Source organism: Oratosquilla oratoria, chromosome 8 (assembly GCF_046742065.1).
Source record: "Oratosquilla oratoria isolate Oo_2021 chromosome 8, ASM4674206v1, whole genome shotgun sequence".
Taxonomy (NCBI): domain Eukaryota; kingdom Metazoa; phylum Arthropoda; class Malacostraca; order Stomatopoda; family Squillidae; genus Oratosquilla; species Oratosquilla oratoria.
Genome location: NC_134784.1, coordinates 30,544,353 through 30,569,835, shown reverse-complemented (window position 1 = coordinate 30,569,835; position 25,483 = coordinate 30,544,353). Strand labels below are relative to the sequence as shown.

Genomic DNA, 25,483 nt, shown 5'->3' with positions numbered 1-25,483 from the left:
CACATACTACCTTACCCCCCATCCTCCCACCCATTCCACCTCATACATCACATCATCCATATACAACCATTCTCCATTCACCCCTGTCTTCTGTCCTCTCCTGTCCTTCCTCAACAGACATTACCTTCTTCCCCAAAGCCCCCTTCACCCCATCCATCCACCTCATCCTAGGACGTCCCCTCATGTTCACTCCCTCCACATCTGCCTTCCATACCTCTTTTACTAGTCTTTCAAAGGATTACCAAGGATTACAAAGGCGGAGCATGCCGACAGGAGACCTTTTGGTCCATATCTAGGTCGGATGCGAAAAAAAAATCATAATAATAAAACAATAAAAAAAAAAAATACAATAATGTAAATAACAAATAAAATACATAAATAAATGCATAGGTATAGTTAAATAATAAACAGAGGTAAATAGTAAATAATAATAAATTGACATATAACTAATAATAAATGAAAATCAGACAGACAAATGATAACAAAACAAAAACAAATAATATAAAATAAATTATAATCATTACAGCATCTTGCTTAGGTGTTTATCTAAATGATTCTTAAAGCTTCAAACTGAACTACATTGCACTACCTGTGCAGGAAGTTTATTCCATTCATTAACTACCCGGTTGGCAAAGTTGTTTCTACCTACTTCCAAATTGAATCTATTTCCGGACAGTTTGAGACCATTGTTTCTTGTCTGATTCTCATTCAATGTGAAAATTTTGTCACTTTTGATGTTGTCAATTCCCTTTAAAATCTTAAAGACCTGTATCAAGTCACCTCTGAGTCTACGCTTTTTTTAGGGAAAACAGATTCATATGTTTTAGTCGATTTTCGTACGATTTATAATCGATTTTCGTATGATTTATAATCGATTTTCGTATGATTTATAATGTACATGGATGTGGTACAGATGAGAGTAAAAGGGAAGAGATAGGCAGTATGTTTGTGTCCAAACCATCCTAATACTCTTTCATCAACCCTATCTCCCAGCTCCCTTTCCACTCCTGTTCTCCTCCTCAACTCCTCATTTCTCACTCTATCTAGCCTAGTAACCCCTATCATACTTCTCAGACACCTCATCTCAAACACATTCAAACTCCTTCTCTCTTCCTCTCTTATGTTCCATGTTTCTGCCCCATACAGTGCTGTTGGCACAATCACTCCTTCATACAGTCTCCTCTTAGCATCCATTTCCAAATGTCTATTCCTCATTACACTTTTTAATCCACCAAGGCATTTACTCACTTCTCTCAATCTACATTCTACCTCCACCTCCACTCCACCTTTTCCTGCCACATACAAAGAGATTAATGAATTAAAGAAAGAAAATGCTGAAACAATTGGGGAAGTGAATGCCCTGAAAAAATAACTGGCTGAGGTAGAATGTGAAAATGAGGAACTGAGAAGCAAAGATACTGTTAATAATATGACCATAAAAGAGGTGAATGAATAAATGAAGGTAATGACCACAAAAATTGGAGGAAGTATAGACGAGGATAAAATATCACAACTCAAGAAACAATGGAAACATCATGAAAAAGATAAGGTATCCTTTAAAGGAACTGTTCAGCAACAAATGCAAGAGAAAACTAAGGAAACAGTCATTCAGATAATCAAAGAAAAAGAAAATTTGGTGAGAGATACAGAAGACAAAAAGAAGTGTATGGTAGTATTTGGCTTTAAAGAAAAAAGAACCTGGTTAGATTCATGAGAGAAAAAGAAGAGAAAGATTTATTAGCAATATATGTTTTGAGAGTAATACAAGATAAATAGCAAGAATTAGAAAAGGAAATAGAAGGAAATCAACCCCTAAAGATCAAATTAAGGTCACAAAGGGCAGCAGAAGAGATACTAGCAAGAACAAGTAAATTAGGTAATACTGAGTACTATAAAGATGTATGGATAAAAAGAGATATGAACCTTGAGGAAGGAGAAAGAAGACATTAAGAAGCAAAGCTAAAGAAAAAACAAGAAAAGAACGGAGCCCAAGAAAAATGAAGTTCTTTTGGAGAGTGTTAGAGATGAGACTGAGAAAATGCTATCTTCAAGACAAGGAAATGAAAGGAACAAAGAAAGACATGGAGAGTGCAGAAAATTAAGAGTGGCTTATACTAATATAAATGGTTTAATTTCAGGATTAAATGAGCTTAATGATTACTTGTCAGAAGCAAAGCCAGACATAATGGCGATTGTAGAGACAAAATTAAGAGGTCCACTATCACCTAACAATACTGGAAATGGATTATATAATCACTGGCTTAAAAATTGAGAGGAAAAACAGGGTGGAGGAGTCATGTTCTTGGCTAAGAAAAATTTAAATGTGACAAAGGTTACAAATGGAGGGAACAGTGTGGAAATGATCATGATAAGAGTTCAAGATACAGACATGAAAAAAGAGAATATTTATAGTGTTCTATGTGCCCCCAAAAATGGGTTCTTGGAGAGATTACTTTAAAATGTTAGAGGATACAAGGATTTTATTAAATGGGGTGCTTTAGGATGAATGAAGCGTGGTAATTATGACAGATTTTAACTGCAAAGAAATCTGTTGGGAAGAGATGACAGTGAAAGATTGAGAGGAATTATCGGAAAATGTATTACCTGACATGATTATAGAAAATACAATAACACAATGGATACAGGGAGACACAGATGTAGAAATAATGAAGAAATTGATGTTGAAAGATACAAAGATGGGTCACTATGAGCATAGCTCCTTTCCCGTATAATACAACTAGGTAAATATACATCCCATCTGGGGTATTGGCTGCATGTTGTTATGGCAAAGTAGCGTGCAGTTGATACTTTAGGGCCTATATGGGGCACCCCTACAGATCAGAGCCACATATAATTTTGTCTGTGATAGAAAAGGACTCTGCCCACAGAGAAATTATGAAACTTTTATTATACTGCTACTGTCTCTCCATTGTGCTGTCCCCCAACCCCTTGTTGCTGTCATGTACCATTTCTCTGAATTTCGTTTCCTTGTTTCGCCTACCCTGTGGTGGGGGGAAAAGAATGCTGCCACCAACTATTCCCACTTGGATAGTAAGAGGCGAGAAAAATGGGACGGGGATTGGGACCAGGCATCTTTCTCCCTGTAGCCCCACAGGGGGCATTCCTAAAAAAAAGTAAAGGTATAAGAGGGTCTAGGAGTTTTCCAATCAGCACCCTAAGGTTTGGGTCTTTTAATGTGCATGGATGTGGTACAGATGAGAGTAAAAGGGAAGAGATAGGTATGTTTGTGAGAAGAAAGATGGATGTGTTGGCTTTGAGTAAAACTAAGTTGAGAGGGAAGGGTGAGTGTGAGTTTGGGAGTATAGTTGGGAGGTTCTCAGGAGTGAAGAGAGGGCAAGGGAGAGAAGGGGTGGCTATACTAGTAAGTGAAGAGATAGGTAAACATGTAGTGGAGTGGAAGGAGGTTTCTTCAAAGATAATGTGGATGAAGGTGAAACTTGGAAAGGAGATATGGGTTTTTGTAAGTGCATATGGGCCTGGTAGTGAGAAGAGTGTAGATGGGAGGCTTTTTGGATAAATTTAAATGAGTGCATAGAGGGATTAGGGAGGAATATCAATGTAGTAGTATTGGGAGGCCTTAATGCTAGGGTAGGAAATGAACCAATTGACGAAGTGGTTGGGAAATATGGAGTTCCAGGAAGGAATCGTAGTGGAGAGTTGATGGTGGAGATGTGTCTGGAGAGTTGATAGCAAATGCAGTGTTTCGGAAGAAAGTCAAGCATAAGTATACATGGGAGAGGGTGGTGGATGGAAGGGTGATAGAGCATTAATGAACTATGTAGTGGTAGATAAGAGTATAATAGGAAGAGTTAAGGATGCACATGTGCTAAGGGGAGAGAGTGGGGGAATATCAGATTTTTTGATGGAAGGTATGTTGAGAGTGGAGGATAGGTGGAGAAAGAGGAAAAGAACAAAACGTAGGGAGGTGCTTAGAGTGAACTCTTTAAAAGAAAAGGAAAAGGAGAAGGAGTACAAGAAAAAGCTGTGAGAGGAGTGGGAGGGAGTGAAGGATAGAGTAGGACTAGGAGTGGAGGAATGGGGATGGTTCAAGGAGGGAGTCACAAAGTGTGCAAAGATGGTGTGTGGAACAAGAAGGATGGGAGGAAATAGAAGGAAGGGTAGTGAGTGGTGGGATGAGGAAACAAAGAAGGTTGTAGAAGAGAAGAGGCGAGCTTTCACAGATTGGTTACAAAATAGGATGAGGGAGTCATATGAGAGGTACAAAGAAAAGAGAAGTAAAGTACAAGGTAAAGGAGGCAAAGAAAGCAGATGTGAAATGGGGTAAGAGTATGACAGAAAATTTTGAAAGTAATAAAAAGATGTTTTGGAAAGAAATTAAGAGAGGAAGAGGAGGCGAATCAAGTAGAGAAGAAAAGGTAAAAGGTGCAGGTGGAGAGATGATAATGGAAGAGAAGGCAGTAAGGGGAAGATGGGCAGAGTATTCTAGGGAGTTGCTATATGTGAAGGAGGATAGGGAGGGAAACATAGTTGCAGTGGGAAGTGCTAAGAAAATGACCATGATGAGTGAGGAAAATGGAGGTGAAATAAGGATGAAGTGAAGGCAGTTGTTAAGATAATGAGAGCAGGTAAGGCACCTGGTCAGGATGGATGCCATGCAGAATGTCTAAAAAAAGGAGGTACAGTGATGCTGGACTAGCTGGTGAAGTTATTTAATGTTTACTGGAGAGAGCTTAGAGTGCCAGAGGACTGGAGGAGTGCCTGTATAGTTCCACTTTACAAGGGAAAAGGGGACATGTGTGAGTGCAGTAGTTTTAGAGGGATTAGCTTGTTAAGTGTAGTTGGAAAGGCTTATGGGAGGATCTTGATTTTGTTTGAGAGGATTAGGAAAGGAACAGAGGGAGTAATTGGTGAGGAACAGTGTGGATTTAGGACAGATAGAGGTTGTGTAGATCAGATTTTTATGGTAAGGCAGATATGTGAGAAAGCTATAGGAAAAGGTAAGGATGTTTTTGGGCTTTTATGGATCTGGAAAAGGCTTATGACAGAGTAGACAGGAAGGTACTGTGGGAGGTTTTGTGGATATACGGGATAGGAGGAAAGCTTCTAGGAGCTCTCAAAAGTTTTTACGAGAGTAGTAGAGCATGTTTCAGGATTAGTAATGGAGAGAGTGAGTGGTTCGAGGTAAAGGTGGGACTTCATCAGGGATGTGTTATGTTGCCCTGGCTGTTCAACTTATACATGGATAGGGTGGTACAAGAGGTAAATGCAAGAGTGGTGGGACAGGGATTGGAGATGTTTAAAGAAAATGAAGAAAAGGAGGTGAGCCAGCTGTAATTTGCTGACGACACTGCGCTTGTAGCAGGATCAGAGGAGGGATTGAGGAAGTTGGTGACAGAGTTTGGGAGAGTGTGTGAAAGAAGAAAGTTGTTGTTGTTGTTGTTGTTGTCGTTCCCTAGACTGTCTGTCCGAGCAGTCCCATCTCCCCAAGGAATGCCATAGCCGAAACTGGGTTTTCCCACAAATCCTTTATAGAGCATATGTTGTGTTGTTTGCGTGCATGATTGTGTATAATGCAGTCTTCCATTATGTGTTGTATGGTATGGGGTGAAGTGTTACATCCTGGGCAGCTGTTCACAATGCGGTCATCCAGCCTTTTCTGGTAGCTTAGAAGTGCTGGGTGGTGACCGCACCGCAGTCTGGCCAAGTGGACTCTGTCCTTTCGTGGGAGAGAGGATTCAGAAGGGTGGATATCAGGGGGTCTGGCATGCAGCAGTGTGTTGTCTTTCAGTGTGTTAATGGAGCGGTGAGTGATATGATTATGTTAGGATGGATGAAAGAGTATTAGGATGGTTTGGACACATGGAAAGAATGAATGAAGAAAGACTAGTAAAAGAGGTATGGAAGGCAGATGTGGGGGGAGTGAACATGAGGGGGCGACCTAGGATGAGATGGATGGATGGGGTGAAAGGGGCTTTGGAGAAGAGGGAAATGTCTGTTGAGGAAGGATGGGAGAGGACAGAAGACAGGGGGGAATGGAGAATGGTTGTATATGGATGATGTTGTGATGCATGAGGTGGAATGGGTGGGGGGGTTGGAGGGTGAGGTATGTGTGAGAAAAATTTGATGTAGCCCGAAGGGATTTCTCCCTGTCTTCTCCTTTTCTGCATGAAGCGGCCATGCTGTGGATACGCTGTGTCTTGTGACACTGTTTCTGACCCAGGGCAATGAACAAGATGCAACACCTATCCACTCATAATTTACAGAGCAGACAAAAAAAAATTTCAGGCAGAATTATTTTTTCATTCATTTACAACCATTGTGTATTTACTTCTATCGTTTACACTCTTCCTTCCTAAAAAGATATTCCTTATGAGAACATAAGAATGAAGGAGACTGCAAGAGACCATAAGGCCTACACTAGACAGTTTCATGTCCATTACCACCTGTCACTCCCATCCATAAAGTTGTCTGTTTCTTAAAACAACTGATAGTTTCAGTGCTCACTACATGGTTACTAAATCTATTTCATTCGTTGACCACCCTATTAGTAAACCAGTTCTTGCCTATTTCCTTCTTAAATCTAAACTTGCCCAATTCAAATCCATTACTGAGTCCTGCCCTATTATCTTAATATGATGACCTTGTTTGCATCACCTTTGTTGAAGCCTTTGATCCACTTGAACACCTCTGTTAGATCACCCTACACTCTCTATCTCTGCAGAAAGTTTAAGTTAAGATGCCTAAGCCTCTCCTTGTAAGGTAAATTTCTGAGACCATGCATCATTTTGGTCATTCTTCTCTGTACAGACTCTAGTGAATAGATGTCCATTCTATAGGATGGAGACAAAAACTGTATTGCATAGTCATTTTGGTCTTCCTCTCAAGTTCGCTTCATTCTTTTCTGCTTTCCACCCCAAATTTTACTAATCTTTCTTAACTCATTCTTTCCATATGCCTAAACCATCTTTCATCTATCCTATCTGACAGCTATTTCTAGCCTTGTTTTCTGCCTCACCACCACATTTCTCATGCTATCCATTCTCCTAACACTACCATACTTCTTAAACACTTCATCTCAACCATTTTCAGGCTCTTCCTTTCAGCTTCCTTCAAATTTCAAGTCTCTGCTCCACACAGTGCTATGGGCACAATCACTCTTTCATACAATCTTCTCCTGGTGTTTCTGAGCCCAGGTGTAACCATCATACAGAAGATACAGGGCACCTCATCCTACACTGCCTAACTGTTGCTCTATCCAAGCAATAACCTGGGACCAGTGGGTCTCCTATTGGAGAGACTTGGGGCAAAAGATTGATGGATTATACCTCACATGTGCTTCCTTGTTTTCTCTTTGCAACCATTCTTCATGTGTACATATCCTTTCTGCCACTATTACACTTAGCTCTTCATTCCACTATTCTTTACCATTCCTTAAGTTCCCACCCTATTCTCCTCATGCTACACACCATCTCTGCACATCTTAACAATACTTCCTTGAAACATATTCGTTACTCTACTCCAACTGAACCCCCCCTCTCTTTCACTTCATTCCATTTCTCTCTCATTTTCACTTGGTATCCTTTCTCCTTCTAACACAACTTGATCAGTTTCAATGTTTCACTGCCTCCATTTCTTTTCTTCTTTCTCCACTTTGCATCCACCCTCAATCTCCTTTCCATCAGATGATGATCACACACTCCACTACTCACTCTCTCCCTTTAAGAGTAAAGTTACAATAGTCAATGGAATGCTTAAAGTCCAACCTTTGCATTCATCCATTCCATAACAAGTGGTTAAATGCAAGTCCAACCTTACTGTTTAGAGACATTCCCACCAATCATGTAAAAGGAGCTACACCATGCCCCACCCTCTATCCAGAATGAAGAACTCTCTTTGGCAGAGCCTACACTATGCCAGTTTCTTGAACATTTTACTCCAAATAACTTTCAATGACTCATAATCTCTTTAAGAATGCATATTTGACAATATTTGGATCTCTCTTATACACACACATAAATTATTGAGCACTAGGCAGATGTTTGTCACCCATAGAAAATAATATATGAAGGGCTGACTCAGTGAGAGGGAGATTAAATTATCATTATTTCTTAACATAATTATGATGCCTCACATTCTAAAGCACCTCTTGTGATCATATCTTCTCTATTATAGCATGGATAATTTCAGTATTCCATTACATCACCCCAAAAAGTGTAGATACCAAGCAAATGGTGAGAGGTCTTTGTGCTTAAAAAATTTAGCAATGAATAAAATCACCAGTGACAGTGATGTCAATCAAATAATTCCGACAGTCGTCCCCGGACTCGAACCAAGGCTTGCAAGAAAGCAAGGCTGATGCTCTACCAACTGAGCTAACGGGACTCTAAAATTTTAGAGTCCCATTAGCTCAGTTGGTAGAGCATCGGCCTTGCTTTCTCGCAAGCCTCGGTTAGGAGTCCGGGGACGACTGTAAGAATTACTTGAAATTTAGCAATGTTTACATTATTGTGGTAGTCAAATGACTGATTATTGCCACAATATACATTCTATACAACTTCTCTTCTATTTAAAGATAATTCTAAACCATTGAATAATTTTTCTCTTATTACTGAATAATTTTTTTTTTTCAAATATGTCCTAAATATGAATACTGTTAACATCTTTCAGTGTCCCTAGGCTTGGATTCTAACCCAAATCCTTCAACCTTGGACAAAATCCATCTGAGTCATTGGAATCTAACTCATCTGTTGACTAGTGTAACCATACCTTAACATATTCATATCCAGAACCCTTCCAAAAACTTTTTTTTGGATAGTCATTACATTATCCATTAATGCTCTCTTGACTATCCTCCCACCAACCACCCTGACCCAAGTATATTATATACAACATATTATGAAAGTGCATATTTTTTCCTTGTCTAAACACTACCAGTTACCTATTTTGCCTTTACCTTTTAAATGTCAACCAAAGCTAAGCACTTAACTTGTAGCACCCTTTCTAACCTTTAAATGACTGGTCTTTTAAGTCTACTTACAAAGGCCTGTGTATGACTCCTGCTTTTCATTCTCTGAGCTAAAAAATATTTTTTCCTGTAATATTACCTAATAAATGATGACATGACCTAACACTACTAAAACATGAGCATGAAATACAAATAACAATCTACCAGCACATTCTTATATTAAATGGCCTCTTTTTTTCTATAATAAAACCCAGATCCTATTTACTGCTTATCTTCATTAATAAATAAGAACTGAGCTGTGACTCCCCTTGTTTTCTTTGTTATCGTCTTCCCTCTACTAATTGCTTCTGACTTACCTGTGACAGGAGGTGCTGTTGTTTATGACTTTGTTGTTGTGGCTGCTGCTGCTGCTGCTGCTGCTGCTTTAAGAGGTTCATGTGTTGCTCAGGGGTCAAGGAGTTGTAGAGACTGTGATTGCTTGATGTAGTGGATTGGCTGGATGTAAAGGACTCAGACCTGGAAAACAGCAGGTCAAACAATTCAATCCTGATGATTTTAGACTCGTGATCAATAAGTCTTTCTGTTCCCATTATCACATGTATCAATCCCAAATGCACTTCTTGCTTTCTTTTCCTGCAATCAGCACTTATTTCAGAAACTACTTTTAACTTGTCTAAAAGTTGGTCCATACAAATTCTTTGTGCTTAGACATCTTGTTTCTACAATATCCTTTCATATTGAAACATATGGACTATTTAGCATACAAAAAACATGATTGATATAAACTTACCATCAACACATGGAAATAACCATTATGGAAATAAAAATTTCTGTTCAATAAAAAGCAATGTTTCAAAGTAATTGTGGTCTTACTGCTATATACATACATACATACATATGCCAAGGGCTTTTTTCCCTATTATAAGGAAGACAAAAAACAAAGGCATAAAAACCACTCCCAATCATTCCATCCCTATCATACTCCACTCCCCTCCACCCTCTTCCTACTCTTATATAAATAACAATAACAATCTTTGTCTGGAATTTCACTAAATGGAAACCTGCAACCCTGTAAGTGGCTGGCAATGGTCCTTGAGCCCGCTAGGAAAAAAAACTTTGGACTAGTCTATGTTGTATTAGTGCGGGACTATTTCTATATCCATCTGAAAATAGTAGGAGGGGAGCAGTTAGAGATGGTCAGTTCTCCATATGTAAAAAATGTGGGAAAAATACAGCTGAAGTTGACAAATCATGGGCCCAGTCAAGATATTCAAGGTCAGCCTCCTCAAGGATGATGGATTTTGAAAATGGACAGTAGGAAGATTATTTTTTCTGCTGTCCAGCTTGCAGTATCCCTACAAGTATGCAAGACCTTGGGCAATGATTTATTGGTTGATTAACTGATTTATGGTTGCAACACAGCCTGCATGTCGCATCCTGGAGACCCTCGAGATAACACGTGAGCTCAGAGTATGTGAAAGTAGGCTCCAATTGACTTAAAATGCTTGATGTCCTTAACCCCTTCACTCCGGGCCAAAATCTCGCGGGCAGCACTAGCTGCCAGACGTGCGATGTTGCGTCATAATACTCGCATTATAAAAAATAAAATTACCACTGTATATTGCTCGTTCTCTTTCACCTGTGAATTTTGATAACCATAGAAAATATGATGAAGCCAGTTTACAGAGTATGAGAGTCACACAGGTACAACTACAATATATATAATCAAGACGCCGACATCGGCATCCTCGCATACCCACTTGCTCCTCATGACGCCTATGTAGGCGTCATTGTATTGAAGGGGTTAAGGATCCTCAAGAATTGTGGGATACCTTTAAATGTAAACCTCTTAAAACTGCCAAGGTGTGCATTGGAGTGTCCCAAGTCAAGTAATGGTGTGATGATGGTGAGATGAGCATGTAAGGAGGTCATGATGCCAAATTGATTGGGGTCTTGAACTAATATAGGGCACAGAATCAGCAGATTAGAGTTTTCTTGAAGAGGGATAAGGAGAGGTAAGTTTCAGGAATTATTGAGAATATTTATGGCCATTTCCACATGAATGACCTTGGGCCTCTTACCAGGCACTGGAGGAGGAGAGAGAAAGAAAAGAAAAGAAAAGAAAAGAAAAGAAAAAAAAAAAAAAGGCGACCCTGTGAACACTGTCTGCACAGCTGATGGGTAAATAGTATCAAACATGGATGTGTATAGAGTTTGCAGGACTGAGTGCTTCAAGCAGTGGCGGTTGGCTGACCCTCTGAGCACCCAGCTACCTGTCGCTGATGTTCAGGTGACATTTGCTGATCCATCAAAAGATGAACGGTGGAAAGGTGACTGGTATCTGCAATGTCAGCATGGCGTTGCTGAAAGCTATAGATGAGGCCATGAGCTGTGGGTTGCAAGTGGTACTGTCTACCGTTTGGAAGCCCAGTATCACTCACTCTGATTGGAACAAGTAACTGGACATCTCTATCACAAAGGGAATAAGGAATTGGAAAGACTACAACAATTAGCACAATATTATACTGCTCAATGTGCCAGGCAAGGTGCTCTCACATTTACTATTGGCATAGATTCATTCCCATCTATCAAAGTTACAGAAGCCTGAAGTCTGGGCTGAAACTTAGTAAGATCAGATCAGACCCTTGTGTTTTGTGTTCATGAGGAGTGCTGATACAAGTTTCAGCAGTTTGCCTATGTTGGAAAAAGAAAAAGGAGAGAAAAAGGAGCATTACTGCACTCTTAAACTTTCTGCTTATATGTGGGATTTCTGTAATATTGATCTTATATCTGGGAGAGAGTGCTGTGAATTATGGAGGTATACTCATCTTCTTCCCTATTAATTCATGAGTGAGACAGCAGTGCATTCTCACCTCACCTCATTTTTCAATATCTGGATGTACTGGGTATTGGACAGAGTTGTCAATGTCGTTGTGGAGCAACCACTGGCAACACAGCTGGGACTTGAGGTCTCCTGGATTTAGATCAAAGTCCAGGCATTTAGGGGTGTACTAGATAGCTCAATTCAGTGGTGAGTAATGTCAGAAAGTCATTTGCAGTATTAGCATGGCCAATGGTGTTATGGACTCGGTCAGCTATATGGCATGGTCAATATTTATGCAGGAGGATTAAGACCTAATTCCAGAGGTTAATTGTGCTATCTTACTGTATGGTTGTAAGATATGGACCTTGAATACTGCCTTGAAGAGCTGTCTCAATATCATCATCATCCTCAACAAGGAGCATATATCAAGGAGGAGGGCAGATGTCACTTCACTAATACATTGAAACCATTCCCCATGGTTTCTCTAAGCAAGCCTTCATACTACATTTTTCATTCCAGACAGCTTCTGGCATGATCAGCTAACTTGACCCATCCATAATTTGTGTGGGCATTCCCTTCATATCTACCAAGGTTTGTCTTTAGTGGAGGCAACCCTGTAAGTGGAACCAACATTAGGGAAGCATGCTACATGCTCACACAACTGTAGTTAAGGTTTGCAAATTATGCTGGTAATAGGCTTTGACCGAGTCTCATGGAATAGTTGCTGGTTTGATAGTTATTCCATCAATACTCCATGATTCTCTAAAGGAACTTGACACAAAAGCTATCAAGATGCCTCTTCAAGCCAGTATCAATTTTCCATATCTCACAGTTGTACAGCAACAGGGAGGAAAAACAACTAAAAATTAGCAACACCACATACTCTTTGCAAAAAGGACTTCAGAGGCAGTAATCTCCCTGTTGGCCATCTCCAAACCCTGTCAACTCCTTCGCTTTCATTTGCAGCTACAGTCCTAAGGGACACTTGGTCTTCAGACTGAGTCCAAGTTCTCTTTATCAAATATGGTTGTACTTCCTCCACTTTTAAAAACAAAGAGTGGACTACTGATGGCCGAGTCACCTCTTTCTGACAACTCTCAGCTGGTAACATCAAAAGTCCCAAATACATACAGACATAAGTTAAAGGGTTCTTTCTAGTGAGATCTATGGGAGGTCAGAGGATCACTGCCAGGTGCTGTGGGTTTCCAGTCATCGAAACTTGGGGTAACAATTGAATTGGGACAGTATTATGCACTACACTATCAAGGTATGTGAAACTTTCCAAGGCTTAATGCCCTTGTCATGTGCATCCAATAATCCCCAAAATGTGTGCACCCTTGTTTTGGCCCAAGAGACATTAAGTCTCACTGGTCTTATCTCTCTATGCAGTGCCTCTAGAGTGACTCAACTAGTACCTCCAACTCCATAATACAGTCACTGGCAAAGACAAGGTCAGTTGCCAATGGATGATCCACAATGATGCTGATTGACAACTATGTCCAATACCCAGTCCATGCAGGTGTTGAAAAGTGTCTGGATGAGGATGTACCTCAACCTTTCTCTTGAAGTAACATGAAATAAGTCAGATACAACTACACACTTCACAGTACTTTGTCCCAGAGTAGAGACCAGATAATTATATGGTCAAAAATCCATGCAAGAATCTCATGGATCTGCAAAATACCAAAGCACCCTATAATGTATCTAATCAAACACCTTCTTGAGAACAACATGGGGTGCAAGCAACTCCTACTGATAATCAGGCCTCAAATTTCAGTTCATGGGAGCAAACCCATGCCAGTAACAGATGTGGAGAATGCCTTGTCTGGTACATTGACCAACATAATACTGTGGCAACAGTTGCAGTCCCTCCAATTCCCTTTCCTCTTCCACAAAGGGATGACCTGCACCCTTTTCCAGTCAAAGGGTATAGTACCAGTATGCCAATTGGCAGACATCACTGCATGCAACAGACAGATCATCGCCTCAACTCTGGTTTTCAGCAACTCTGGCACATACTTGTTCACACCAAAGTTGTAGATACTATCAAACATGTTCCATTTATCATTTTCATTTGTATTCATTAATTTCTCCAAATGCACTTAAAAACAAATCCCCAAAGCAGGAGAAATTTGTCTTCACACAATTGTATATGCTTAATGGGCATGTTCATTTTTGGATCTATTTCTCTTTCTACCAAATGGGAATTCAAGCACTGTAGTCTTTCTTACTAGGCACTTCAGATTCAATAACAATGAATTTTCTTGGTCAGTAGTAGGTAGTCTTGCTATATTGCCTTTTATTCATGTCATGTCTTCACACATATGCACACTCTACCCCTATCCCCACCCCTCCTTTCCTTGCATAATAGTATCATCTATATAGTCACTCTCCACTCATCCCTATACCCTGCTTTTTCCTTTCCATCCATTCCCATGACCCATTAAAGCCCTCAAATCCTTAATCAAGAGAACTCTGCTCTGTCAATGTAATCTATCCCCTTTAGTGACCTGTATACTGTAATAATATCACCTTTCTCTCTTCAGTCTTTCAAAGTTGGCAGACTCAGTGCTTTTAGTTTTTCCTCATATGGTTTATCTGCCTGGTAGGGAGACTAGTTTGGTTGCTGCCCCTAGTATTCTCTTGATTTTGCTTATATCCTTAACTATGTAGAGACCATACCACTGATGCATATTTCAGTCTTGGTTTTTTCTTCACCTTTTCATCCACAGAAAAGCTACTTTAAGCTTCTACATCCATACATTTCTCTCATAATCATGCTGCTATGTCTGTCAGGTGACAGGTTGTATTTTATCAGCACTCCCAAGTCTTTCTCCTCTTTTGCTTTTGTAATGGGTTCACTTCCCAATTAATAGTTTAAGGATGGTCTTTAGTAGCTATTGTTAATTTCCAGTACTTTGCATTTTTTGGTATTGAAATTCATTTCAAGGGTAGAAGATGGCAGTGAGTTGAAAGTAAATCTAAAAGGAGAGAGACTGGAGGAAGTGGACAGCTTTAGGTATTTACTTAGTTGTATTATACGGAAAGAGAGCTATGCTTGTCGTGACCCATCTTTGTACCTTTCAGCATCAAGTTTTTTCTTAAAATCTTGAATAGTGTTTGCACACACAGTTTCTTTATCTAAACTATTCCAGATATCCAGCACTCTGTGTGGGAGGCTATTTATTTTTTCAGATCTCTTCTATAGTTATCCTTTTTGAGTTTCTTTTTGTGTCCTCTTGTTTTTCCATTGTCCCATTTTAGTAAATCATTCCTATCAAGGATTTCCATTCCTTTCATGATTCTATAGATAGTCAGTAGATCTCCTCTTTCTCTTCTCTGCTCCAGTGTTGGTAATTCCAATTTGGATAATCTTTGTTCGTATGTTAATTTGGAAAGAGCTGGTGCCAACTTTGTCGTTGCTCTCTGTATTCTTTCTAATTTCTTTACATTCTGAAAAGTACTGGGTGTCCAGTGTTGCTGCATACTCCAGTTTTGGTCTTATTAATGTAAATAATGTTTTTTTTTATAATTTCCTCATCCAAATAGTCAAATGCCACTTTCATTGACCTTAATAGATTGAAGATTTCTCCGACTATTTTGTTGATATGTTTGTCCAGTGTCATGTCTTTGCTGATTATTACTCCAAGGTCTCTTTCCAAGTTCACTTTTTTGACTTCTTCCCCGATTTTATAATTTTTTGATATTCTGTTTTTATTTTTTCCAAACTCCATTATACTATATTTCTTGATATTAAAGTTCACTTTCCATTTTTGAGTCCATTTCCAGATTTTGTCCAGGTCTAACTGTAATGATTCACAATCCTCCTTTGTTCTTACTTTCTTTAGTATTTTTGCGTCATCTGAGAAGAAATTCATATAACACTCTACTCCTTCATCCATGTCGTTTATATATATGGCAAACATGATTGGAGCCAGCACCGACCCTTCCAGGACACCACTTATCATTTCTTCCCATTTCGAGTATTTATCTCTAATTACTACCCAAATTTTTCTCCCAGTCAGGAAGTCTTCCATCCACTCCAATAATTTTCCTCCGATGCCACCTATTGATTCTATTTTTCTTATTAATTTCTTGTGTGGTACCTTATCAAATGTTTTTTGTAGGTCTAGATAGGCACAGTCTGCCCATCCATCCCTCTCTTGTATTATTTCTATTAGTCTCGAATAGAAGCAGATCAGGTTTGTTGTACATGATCTTCCTTGTCTAAATCCAAATTGATTTGGATTCAGTATAGTTTTTTCTTCCAGATGTACCCATCTACTTTTGATCACTTTTTCACATATTTTTGCTACTGTGCTTGTTAGGGAGACCGGTCTGTAGTTGTTGGATTTCCCTTGTTTCCCCCTTTATATATTGGTACAATATTTGCATTTTCCCAGTCTTGTGGTACCTTTCCTTCTTTGAGCATTTGATTATATTGTATATTTTATCTGTTAACTCCTGTATGCATTCTTTCAGTATCCAATTTGCAATTCCATCTGGACCATGCAATTTTCTGACATCAAGGTTTTTTATTTGGTCGCTGATTTCCTTCTGTGTTACAGTTATTTCCTTCATGGGGTGGGATGGGGAGGGGGGATTTCTGTCTATTCCCTCACAGTTAGGGGAGTTCTCAATTGTGAATGCAGATTGCTTATATCTGCCATTTCTTGTTCTTCTGTACATTCATAATTTCCCTGGTGCAGCTTTTCTATTTCATGTTTGTTTATTAATTTACCATTTACATACCTGTAAAATAGTTTAGGTTGTTCCTTGCATTTTTCTATTATTTCCTTTTCAGTGTTTCTCTTTTCATTTTTACATAATCATTTCTTAGTTTGATGTATGTTTGCCATTTACTCGTTTGTCTTTATTCCATTTTTTCCAAACCTTGTCTCTTTTATCCTTAGCTTCACTACATTTTTTGTTGTACCAGTTTCTTATGTATACTCTTTCTTGCTTTTGTTGTGGAACATATTTGTTCACTCCATCATAAATTTCTTTTAGTATATTCCATTTCTCTTCCATCCTTGTTTCTTCCTTTTGGAATTTTTCCCAGTTTGAATTACGAAAGAATTTTTTAAGTTTCTCAAAATTCATTTTGTTATACATTGGTCTTCCTTTTGGTATTTTGTAATCTATTCTGTCCACAATTTCAGGTCCTGACGTAAGTATTAGATCCAGTCTCGATGGTTCCTCATTGTTTCTGTATCAGGTATTTTCCTTTATCCAATGAGTCATTGTGTATTCAATGGTCATACCGAGCAGCATGTTGCCCCAGACGTCTTCTCCACCCTTTACTGTCATTTCTTCCCAACATATTTCTTTTTAATTAAAATCACCCATAATTACTATATTTGCTCTTTCTTTCAGTATTTGGGGTTCCATGTGGCAGGAAAAGGAGTGGAGGTAAATTGTAGAATGAGAGAGGCAGGTAAATGCCTTGGGGGATTAAAAAGTGTTATGAGAAATAGGCACCTGGGAACTGATGCAAAGAGATTGTATGAAGAGGTTGGAATCTAAGAGTGGCAGAGATGAAAAGTTTGAGATGAAATGTCTGAGAAGTATGGTAGGAGTTACTACATTGGATAGAGCAAGAAATGAGGAGGTGAGGAGGAGAGCAGGAGTGGAAAAGATGGCAGATACCGTTGATGAAAGATTGCTGGGATTGTTTGGACACATGGAAAGAATGAGTGATGAAAGATTAGTAAAAGAGGTATGGAAGCAAAGGTAGAGGAAGTGAACTTGAGGGGATAACCTAGGATGAGATGGATGGATGGGGTAAAAGGGGCGCTGAGCAAGATAGGACTGTCTGTTAACCAAGGAAGAAGGCAGGGGATCAGGATGAGTGGAGTGACTGAATAGACAATTCATACAAGGGAAGGGCAGGGGATTGGGGGTAGGGGGGTGCTTATGCGTGAATATTTTGACACAGCCCAAAGGGATTTCTCCCAGTCTTCTTCTTTCTCTCTTTTTTTCATGGAAACACTTTTTTTCCCCCTCCAGTCTTAAATAAATTTATGTTGTTGGTGTGGATTACATTTTCATCCAACCTATTAAATCAATGCATCTATGTGGAAACATACACATCTTTCAAATAAGTTAACTTTTTCAATTTTTTACTCTGACCTCTTGTTGATTTTTCATCCTGCATTAGCAGATCTTTTGTCCACTTTACCTATACCCTTTTCTGATCTAAATATAATTATGTTGCCTCTCTCTGCTCTTCCAATGTGTAAAAGTGTTTTCTCAGTCTTTCTTTGTACATCTTGTTGGGATAATTTTGGTTGCCACCCTTTGTATTCTCTGTACCTTTTATCTATATCTAGGTGTGGTGATCTCACCACTGCTGCATATTTCATTCTGGAATGACTCGTACCTTCAAAAATGTTTTTCATCATGTTCTCTTCTATGTAATGAAATTCCACTCATGTTCTTCTGCATTTTATATATTTTTTTTCTTATTTTCTTTATACAAATTTCTGGTGACTGATTGTTCCTGATTAAAATCCCTACATTCTTTGAATTTACTATCCCAAAGGGATTTCTTCCTTCTCCTCTATTTTTCATAAATGGAGATGAGGAGGAAAGGTTGCTGTGTAAATAAAGCAGCCCTACTGTGAATGTGCTGTGTCTTGCTGCATTGCTGCTGACATGGGCAGTGGGCTTGAGACAGGGATGACCCTTTATCCACAACATGCTAAGATGAGAGGGAAACTATGAGTGATGGATGGAAGTGGGTGCATCCCTTGGCTGGCTGCCTCCCTATAAGGGAGAGGAGGCCCTTGGTACATACACTTTGCTGTAATTTCCCACTTTATATCTTCTTGTCAGTCTTTTTCTTTTTCTTTGGCTGACTTCCAAGATTTTATAATTCTTTGTACAGTATTGAAATTTGTTCTGCATTGATAGCTCCATTCATAAACTTGATCTTGATCTTCCTGTAGCAGTTTACAATCATCCTCACTTTTCACTTCCTACAAGATCTTGGCATAATCTGTAAATAACTTTGCATCACATCACATTCAGTACAAACATTATGTGTACCAAAACTGAAACCTTGTGGTACCCCACTTGTCACCCCTCTCTAGCCCATCTTTTCACTTCTCACTACAGTTTTTACACATTTGTCACTTAGTAAGTCTTTTACCCATTTCAATGTATTCCCTTTAAATGCCTCTTATGTTTTCTAGTTTCCATATTAAGCTTTTCTGCAGCACTTTTCCAAATCCATTAAGGCCCAAAAACCATCCTTACATTTTCCTAAAGCTTTCTCACATATATGCCTTACCAGAAAAATCTGATCCATGCAACCCCTACCTGTCCTAAACCCACACTGTTCCTCTCCTAATCCTCTCAATCAAAACCCTCCTATAAGCCTTCCCAAGGACACTCAACAAACTGATCCCTCTGAAACTACTACTCACATTTGTTCCCTTTTCCCTTGTAAAGCAGAACTATACAGGTACTCCTCCAGTCCTCTGGCACTCTATTAGACATGCATTACTGTACCTCCCTTCTTCACTTTCAGCATGACACCCATCTAACCCAGGTGCCTTACCTCTCACTATTTTCAAAACCACTTCATCTTTTCTTATTTCTCCTCCACTTTCCTCATCCATTAATAATTTTCTTAGTGCCTGCTACCACCAATCCCTCCCTATCCTCCTCCATATTCAACAGCTTTCTGAAATACTCTACCCATCTTTCCCTTACTGCCTCCTCTTCCTTTAACATCTGTGCATCTGCACCTTTCACCTGTTCTCTACTAGATTCACTTCCCCTTCCTCTCTTACTTCCTTCCAGAACATCTTTTTATTATTTAAAAAAAATTGTCATATTTATCCCCCATTTCACACCTCTCCTATTTTGCCTCCTTTATCTTTTGTTTTGCTTCTCTTTTCTTTGTAACTTTTACATGTTTCTCTCATCCTACTTTGCAACCAGTCCCTGAATGCTTACTTCTCTTCTACTACCTTCTTCATTTCATCATTCCACCACTTAGTACCCTTCATTATATTCCCTCCCATCCTCTTTGTTCCACATACCTTCTTTGCACACCTTGTCACTCCCTCCTTGAAACACCCTCATTCCTCCTCCACTCCTACTTCTACTCTATCCTTCACCACCTTCCACACTTTTCCTTGTACTCATGTTTCTTTTCTTTCTCATTTAATCAGTTTACTCTAAGCACCTCTCTATCTTCGGTCCTTTTCCCCTTTCTCCACTCTCAACTTACCTTCCACCAAAACATGATCTGACATTTCCCCACTCTCCTTAGAACATGGACATCCAGAACTCTTCCTACTCTTCTCCTGGATACCACTACATAGTCCATTAATACCTTATCAACCACCTTTCCATCCACCACCCTCTCCCATGAGTACTCATGCTTGACTATTTTCCTAAACACTGTGTTAGCTACCATCAACTCTAAGCACATCTCCACAATTAACTCTCCACTATGATTTTTACCTGGCACTGTACACTTCCCAACCACTCCATCTACTTTCCAAATCTAGGTATACATAATTAATCCACCCAATACACTTTCATGCAGCACATCAACCACCCTCAAACAGACTCAGGTGGATGCACAAGACCTTCCTTTTTTAAATACAAATTTATTATTCAACTAAGATTCCTTTCTCCTCTAAGTATATCACCCATCTCTCTTTTATAATTTCTTCCCACATTTTGGTTTCCATATCAATCAAGGACACTGGTTTATAATTAAGTGGTACCTGTTTCCTCCTTTGAGTATTGGTACTATATTTCCAGGTCAAATGGTGCTTCCCCTTCTTCCAGAGAACATGCTATAGACATACTTCATCCACTAATTGTTCTCTACACTTTATCAATATCAGATCACACCTGGGCCTGAAGCTTCTCTCACTTCCAATTTCTTGAGTTATATCAAACACCTCACTTACCTAGTTGTATCTTACAGGAAGGGGAGCTATACTCATGGTGTCCTGTCTTTATATCTCTCCATACCTAGTTTGCTTTTAAATTCTTGTATTGTTTTTGCTCACACTGTTCTTTCGTCTAACGTGTTCCATATATACACCACTCAATGGGGAAAGCTGTTCTTTTTCAAGTTTCTTCTATAATTGTCCTTTTTAAGCTTCTTTCCATATCCTCTTGTGTTTCTCTTATATAAATTTAGCAAGTCTTCTCTATCAAGGATTTCCATGCCTTTCATAATTCTTCCACTATTATGTTGTTTATAACATTTTCATTTCCATCACCCTTTTCTCCATATTAAATACTTACTGAAAACTTTCATTGATTACTTCAGCTTGCATCTTCAAATTCTACCCCTTCAACTTTTAAACTTGGATATTCCTTTCCATTTTAGTTTGCCATTCACTAATATGGAGAATAACTTAAATTGATCCTTACATTTGTCAATTACATCCTTCTTGATTATTTTCCTTTTCTTTTTGTATTTTGTAACAATTTTTGTCTTTTTACTTCTTTTTGCCACTTCTTCCAATGTTTGTCTCTTCATTTTGTCTGGCCAATGCACTCTATTCATTGAACCTGTCCTTTTTTGTACTTCTCACTCATCTCCAGTACATACTTTCCCACTCCTATTGTAAATCTTTGCAAAGATACTTTCTTCTCAAATTCTTTAGTTTCATTTAATTCATCTACTTTTTTCAGTTTTGTAGTTATTCTTTGCAAAGTTGTATCTTCCTTGTCTGTTTATTTTTTCAAGAACCATATGATCACTTACCCAATAAACACCTGGAATTTTGTAGGGACATTATCCTAGCCTCCGATAGGGGGAGTTTGTGACATTAAACCATATCATATATCTTCAATTCAATGTTCCAATCAGCTCATTTCTTGGTTAAAATAAAATTAGTCTTGCCTCTAAATTGCCCCAGCTTCTTCACCCACTGGTTCATAACATTATTTACTGCTAAGTTCAACATGTTGCCCGAGGTTTCCTCACTTCCCTCCCTATTACAAACATACATACACCAAGTCCTCTTCTAATAATAGAGGTGGCCAGCCAAGGCATGCAAACACCCTCCACTGATCCATTTTCCCTTTCATCTTAGCTCCTTGTGACCGTAGGACCATTCCTGTCCCCTGTCCATATCCTGGGTCAGAGGCAACGCAGCTAAACACACCAGGACCTGACAGCTGAAGCCAGTTTAACCCATACTGCTTCATTACAGGGTGACCCACTCCCCTTGTCCACTCACGAGAAATTGCACAAGACGGGGAGAAATTCTCTTGGTCTATGTCAATTTATCACCCATTAACAACCACTCCCCACTCACACCTATTCCTTCCACTCTCCCTTCCCTATTCAACAGGCATTCCCCTTTTACCTAAGGCCCCCCCCCCATCACCCTTTCAATCCATTCCATTCTTAGTCTTCCCCTCAAGTTCACTCCATCCACCTCTGCTTTTCACATTCTTTCTTCCAAATCTCATATCACTCATTCTTTCCCTATGCCCAAACCATACAAGTATGATTTGGTCAACCCTATTTGCTAGCTCCTTTTCCAAACCTGCTCTTTCCCTCACCTCATTTTTCATTCTATACATACATATACCAAAGGCTTTCCCCTTACAAGGGAGGTAGCCATATATACAAACACTCTTTTATATAGTCTTCCCTGTGTTTATCCATAGATACCTGTTTTTTATGACACAAAATGTCCCTTAGTGCTTCCCCACCATTTCTAATCCTTTTCTTTTTCTCCCTTTCTTTCTCTGAATATTTTTCTTATGCCCTTCCTTATTTTCTCATCTATCATCCTTCAATTAAACTCTGCCCTTTCTTGTTAATTTTTTTCCTCTTAGTTTCTACCACTTTTCTCGCTTTCTTCCTTTGCTGCACCCCTTTTTTACCCACATATTCCTGAATTTGTCTACAACTGCCAGTTTCCTTGTCTTATTAGTTCTTTCAATCTGAGATTTACATGATGGAGGTGCAGCCTCAAGGGTATGATGCTCTCTGGACTGTATTTCTTACTCTTTTCACTCATGGAGATGGACCAATAGCTACTACTCCCCTTAGGCCCCGTCCACACAGAGCATTTTGATGCACAATGTATTGAAGCAATGAGTTGAAAAACGTGACTTTCAATTCGTCGCAGCATCATGAAAGCAGTCATGGGGCGAAGCCATTTTAAATTGCTGAACAGTGTGTCAATGACAGTTGAAGGGAAAGGACGTACTCTTCTATTTTCATACAATGGCACAAGCAACTTTCGCAAAGCCGTTCGAGTGGACGAAGACTATTACATTACATTTCATTGAGCAACTAAAGCAGCACCCAGCCATTTGGAATATCAAGTGCAAAGAATATAAGATGAGAAATATAAAAAGTACAAGCATCGAAAGCTGACTTATATTCTTTAACAAAATGTAATGTGCAGAATGAAGACATTACCAAAAAACTTCATACACTGAAAACAGTTTCAAAGGGAAATGACTGCCATCAATGCATCAAAGAAGTCTGGTGCTGGCACGAAAGATATATACACTCCAAAGCTGTGGTGGTTTAATGATTTAATGAGTAGAGCGTCAGCAGACATCCTCCTCCCTTGAAAGCCAAATGATGACTGAGATCTGGTTGCTCGTGCAAGGTATTCACAGTGATGCAGCCCATCTGAACACTAGTGTCAAGTTTTCAACACCACTACTGCATCAAGTTGCTGATGCTCAATGCTCCGTGTGGACGGGGCTTTACCCTACCACTTTCAGATAGTAACAGAGAAACACTCCCACAATAATACAGCACAGGACAACAGTCCAAAGTTTCTTCCCAGAGAGATATGTAAGAGGCCCTGGGGACTAACCAGCCACTATGGTGATGTGGGTTTTCTACTTAGTGAAACTCAAGGCAACAATTATGTATTACCATAAACATGAACACTTGTTAAGTGGAACCCACCTAAGTGCTCCTTCCCTGAACTTACTTTATGTTTCCCACGATGGCTAAAAAAGTGGTTTTCATGGGAGCACAGTGATCAGTAGTTATGAAAATACTTTGAGCTGCAGGAGTGTTGATGCATCACATTAAAAGGTAGCTATGATTTGAATGGGGGTTATTACAATAATAATACATAAGACAAACAGCTTTTTTCCCCCCCAACAAGGAATGTAGCAAAAAACAAAGACAAACAAGCCATTCCCACATGCTCCGCTCCCATTCACCCCCTCTCCTTCCCTCTTATCTTGGCTCTTCTTGGATAATGGGTCATCCCTGCATCTTGCCCACCGCCCTGAGTCAGAAGCAATGTAGCAAGACACAGCACATCCACAGAGATTGCTTCATTTAATTGGTGATCCCCCTCTCCATCCCTTCATACACAAAAAAAGGTGAGGAAAAAGCCCTTCGGCCTCCATCAAAATATCATTCACTTCCTCACCCCCCATCTCCCACCCACATCCTTCCATGCATCACAGCATCATACATACATAACCATTCTCCATTCATCCCTATCTTCTGCCTCTTGTCCTTCCTCAACAGACATTCCTCTCTCTTTCCCAATTACCCTTTTACCCCATCTATCCATCTCATCCTAGAACGCCCCTTCATGTTCACTTCTTCCACCTCTGCCTTCCATACCTCTTTTTACTAATCTTTCTTCACTTGTTCTTTCCATGTGTCCAAACCATCCCAATACTCTTTTATCAACCCTATCTCCCAACTCCCTTTCCACCCTCTCCTCCTCACCTTGTTTCTCACTCTGTCCAACCTAGTAAAACTTACCATACTTCTTAGGCATTTCATTTCAAACATATTCAAACTCCTCCTCTCTTATGTTCCATGATTCTGCCCCATACAGTGCTGTTGGCACAATCATTCCTTCATACAATCTCCTCTTAGCATCCATTCTCAAATATCTATTTCTCATTACACTTTTTAATCCACCAAGGCACTTATTTGTTTCTCTCAATCTACATTTTACCTCCACTTCCACTCCCCCCTTTCCCACCACATTCACACCCAAGTACCTAAAGCTATCCACTTCCTCTGGTCTCTCTCCCTTAATACTCACTTCCAATTTGCTGCCACATTCTCCTCTTGTACATCTCATCACCTTACTTTTACCCACATTCTTCTTAAACTTCCTTCTTTTGCACACCTTCACAAACTCTGTCACTAACTTAATCCCTCCTCTGCTCCTGCTACGAGTACAGTGTCGTCAGCAAACAACTGGCTAATCTCCCACTTTTCTAAATTTTCTTTAACCATCTCCAATCTCTGGCCCATTACCCTTGTATTTACCTGTCTTACCACCCCCATCCATGTATAAATTGTACAGCCATGGTGACTTAACATCTCCCTGACGAAGTCCCACCTTTACCCCAAAACACTCACTCTCTCCATTTCTAATTCTAACACAGGCTCTATTACTCTCATAAAAACTCTTGACTGCTCTTAACAGCTACCCTCCCATCCCATTTATCTGCAATACCTCTTACAGTGCCTTCCTGTCTACCGTCATAAGCTTTTTCCAGATCCATAAAGGCCCAAAAAAATATCCTCACCTTTTCCACATATCTGCCTTACCACAAAAATCTGGTCCATGCAACCCCTACCTGTCCTAAACCCACACTGTTCCTCACCAATTAGTCCCTCTGTTCCTCTCCTCATCCCCTCAATCAAAACCCTCCCATAAGCCTTCCCAATTACACTTAACAACCTGATCCCTCTAAAACTACTACACTCA

The 25,483-nt window shown here is 39.5% G+C and overlaps 1 protein-coding gene across 8 annotated transcripts in view; it reads right to left on the bottom strand.

Moving 5' to 3' along the window:
* Positions 1-25,483, bottom strand: part of yem (yemanuclein) — a 167,310-nt gene that overhangs the window by 48,316 nt on the left and 93,511 nt on the right. For all 8 annotated transcript variants that reach the window (XM_076189097.1, XM_076189094.1, XM_076189095.1 and 5 more), the window contains one exon: positions 9,304-9,463. In XM_076189097.1, the coding sequence (XP_076045212.1) occupies positions 9,304-9,463 (160 nt within the window). The remainder of the gene's footprint in view (positions 1-9,303; positions 9,464-25,483) is intronic.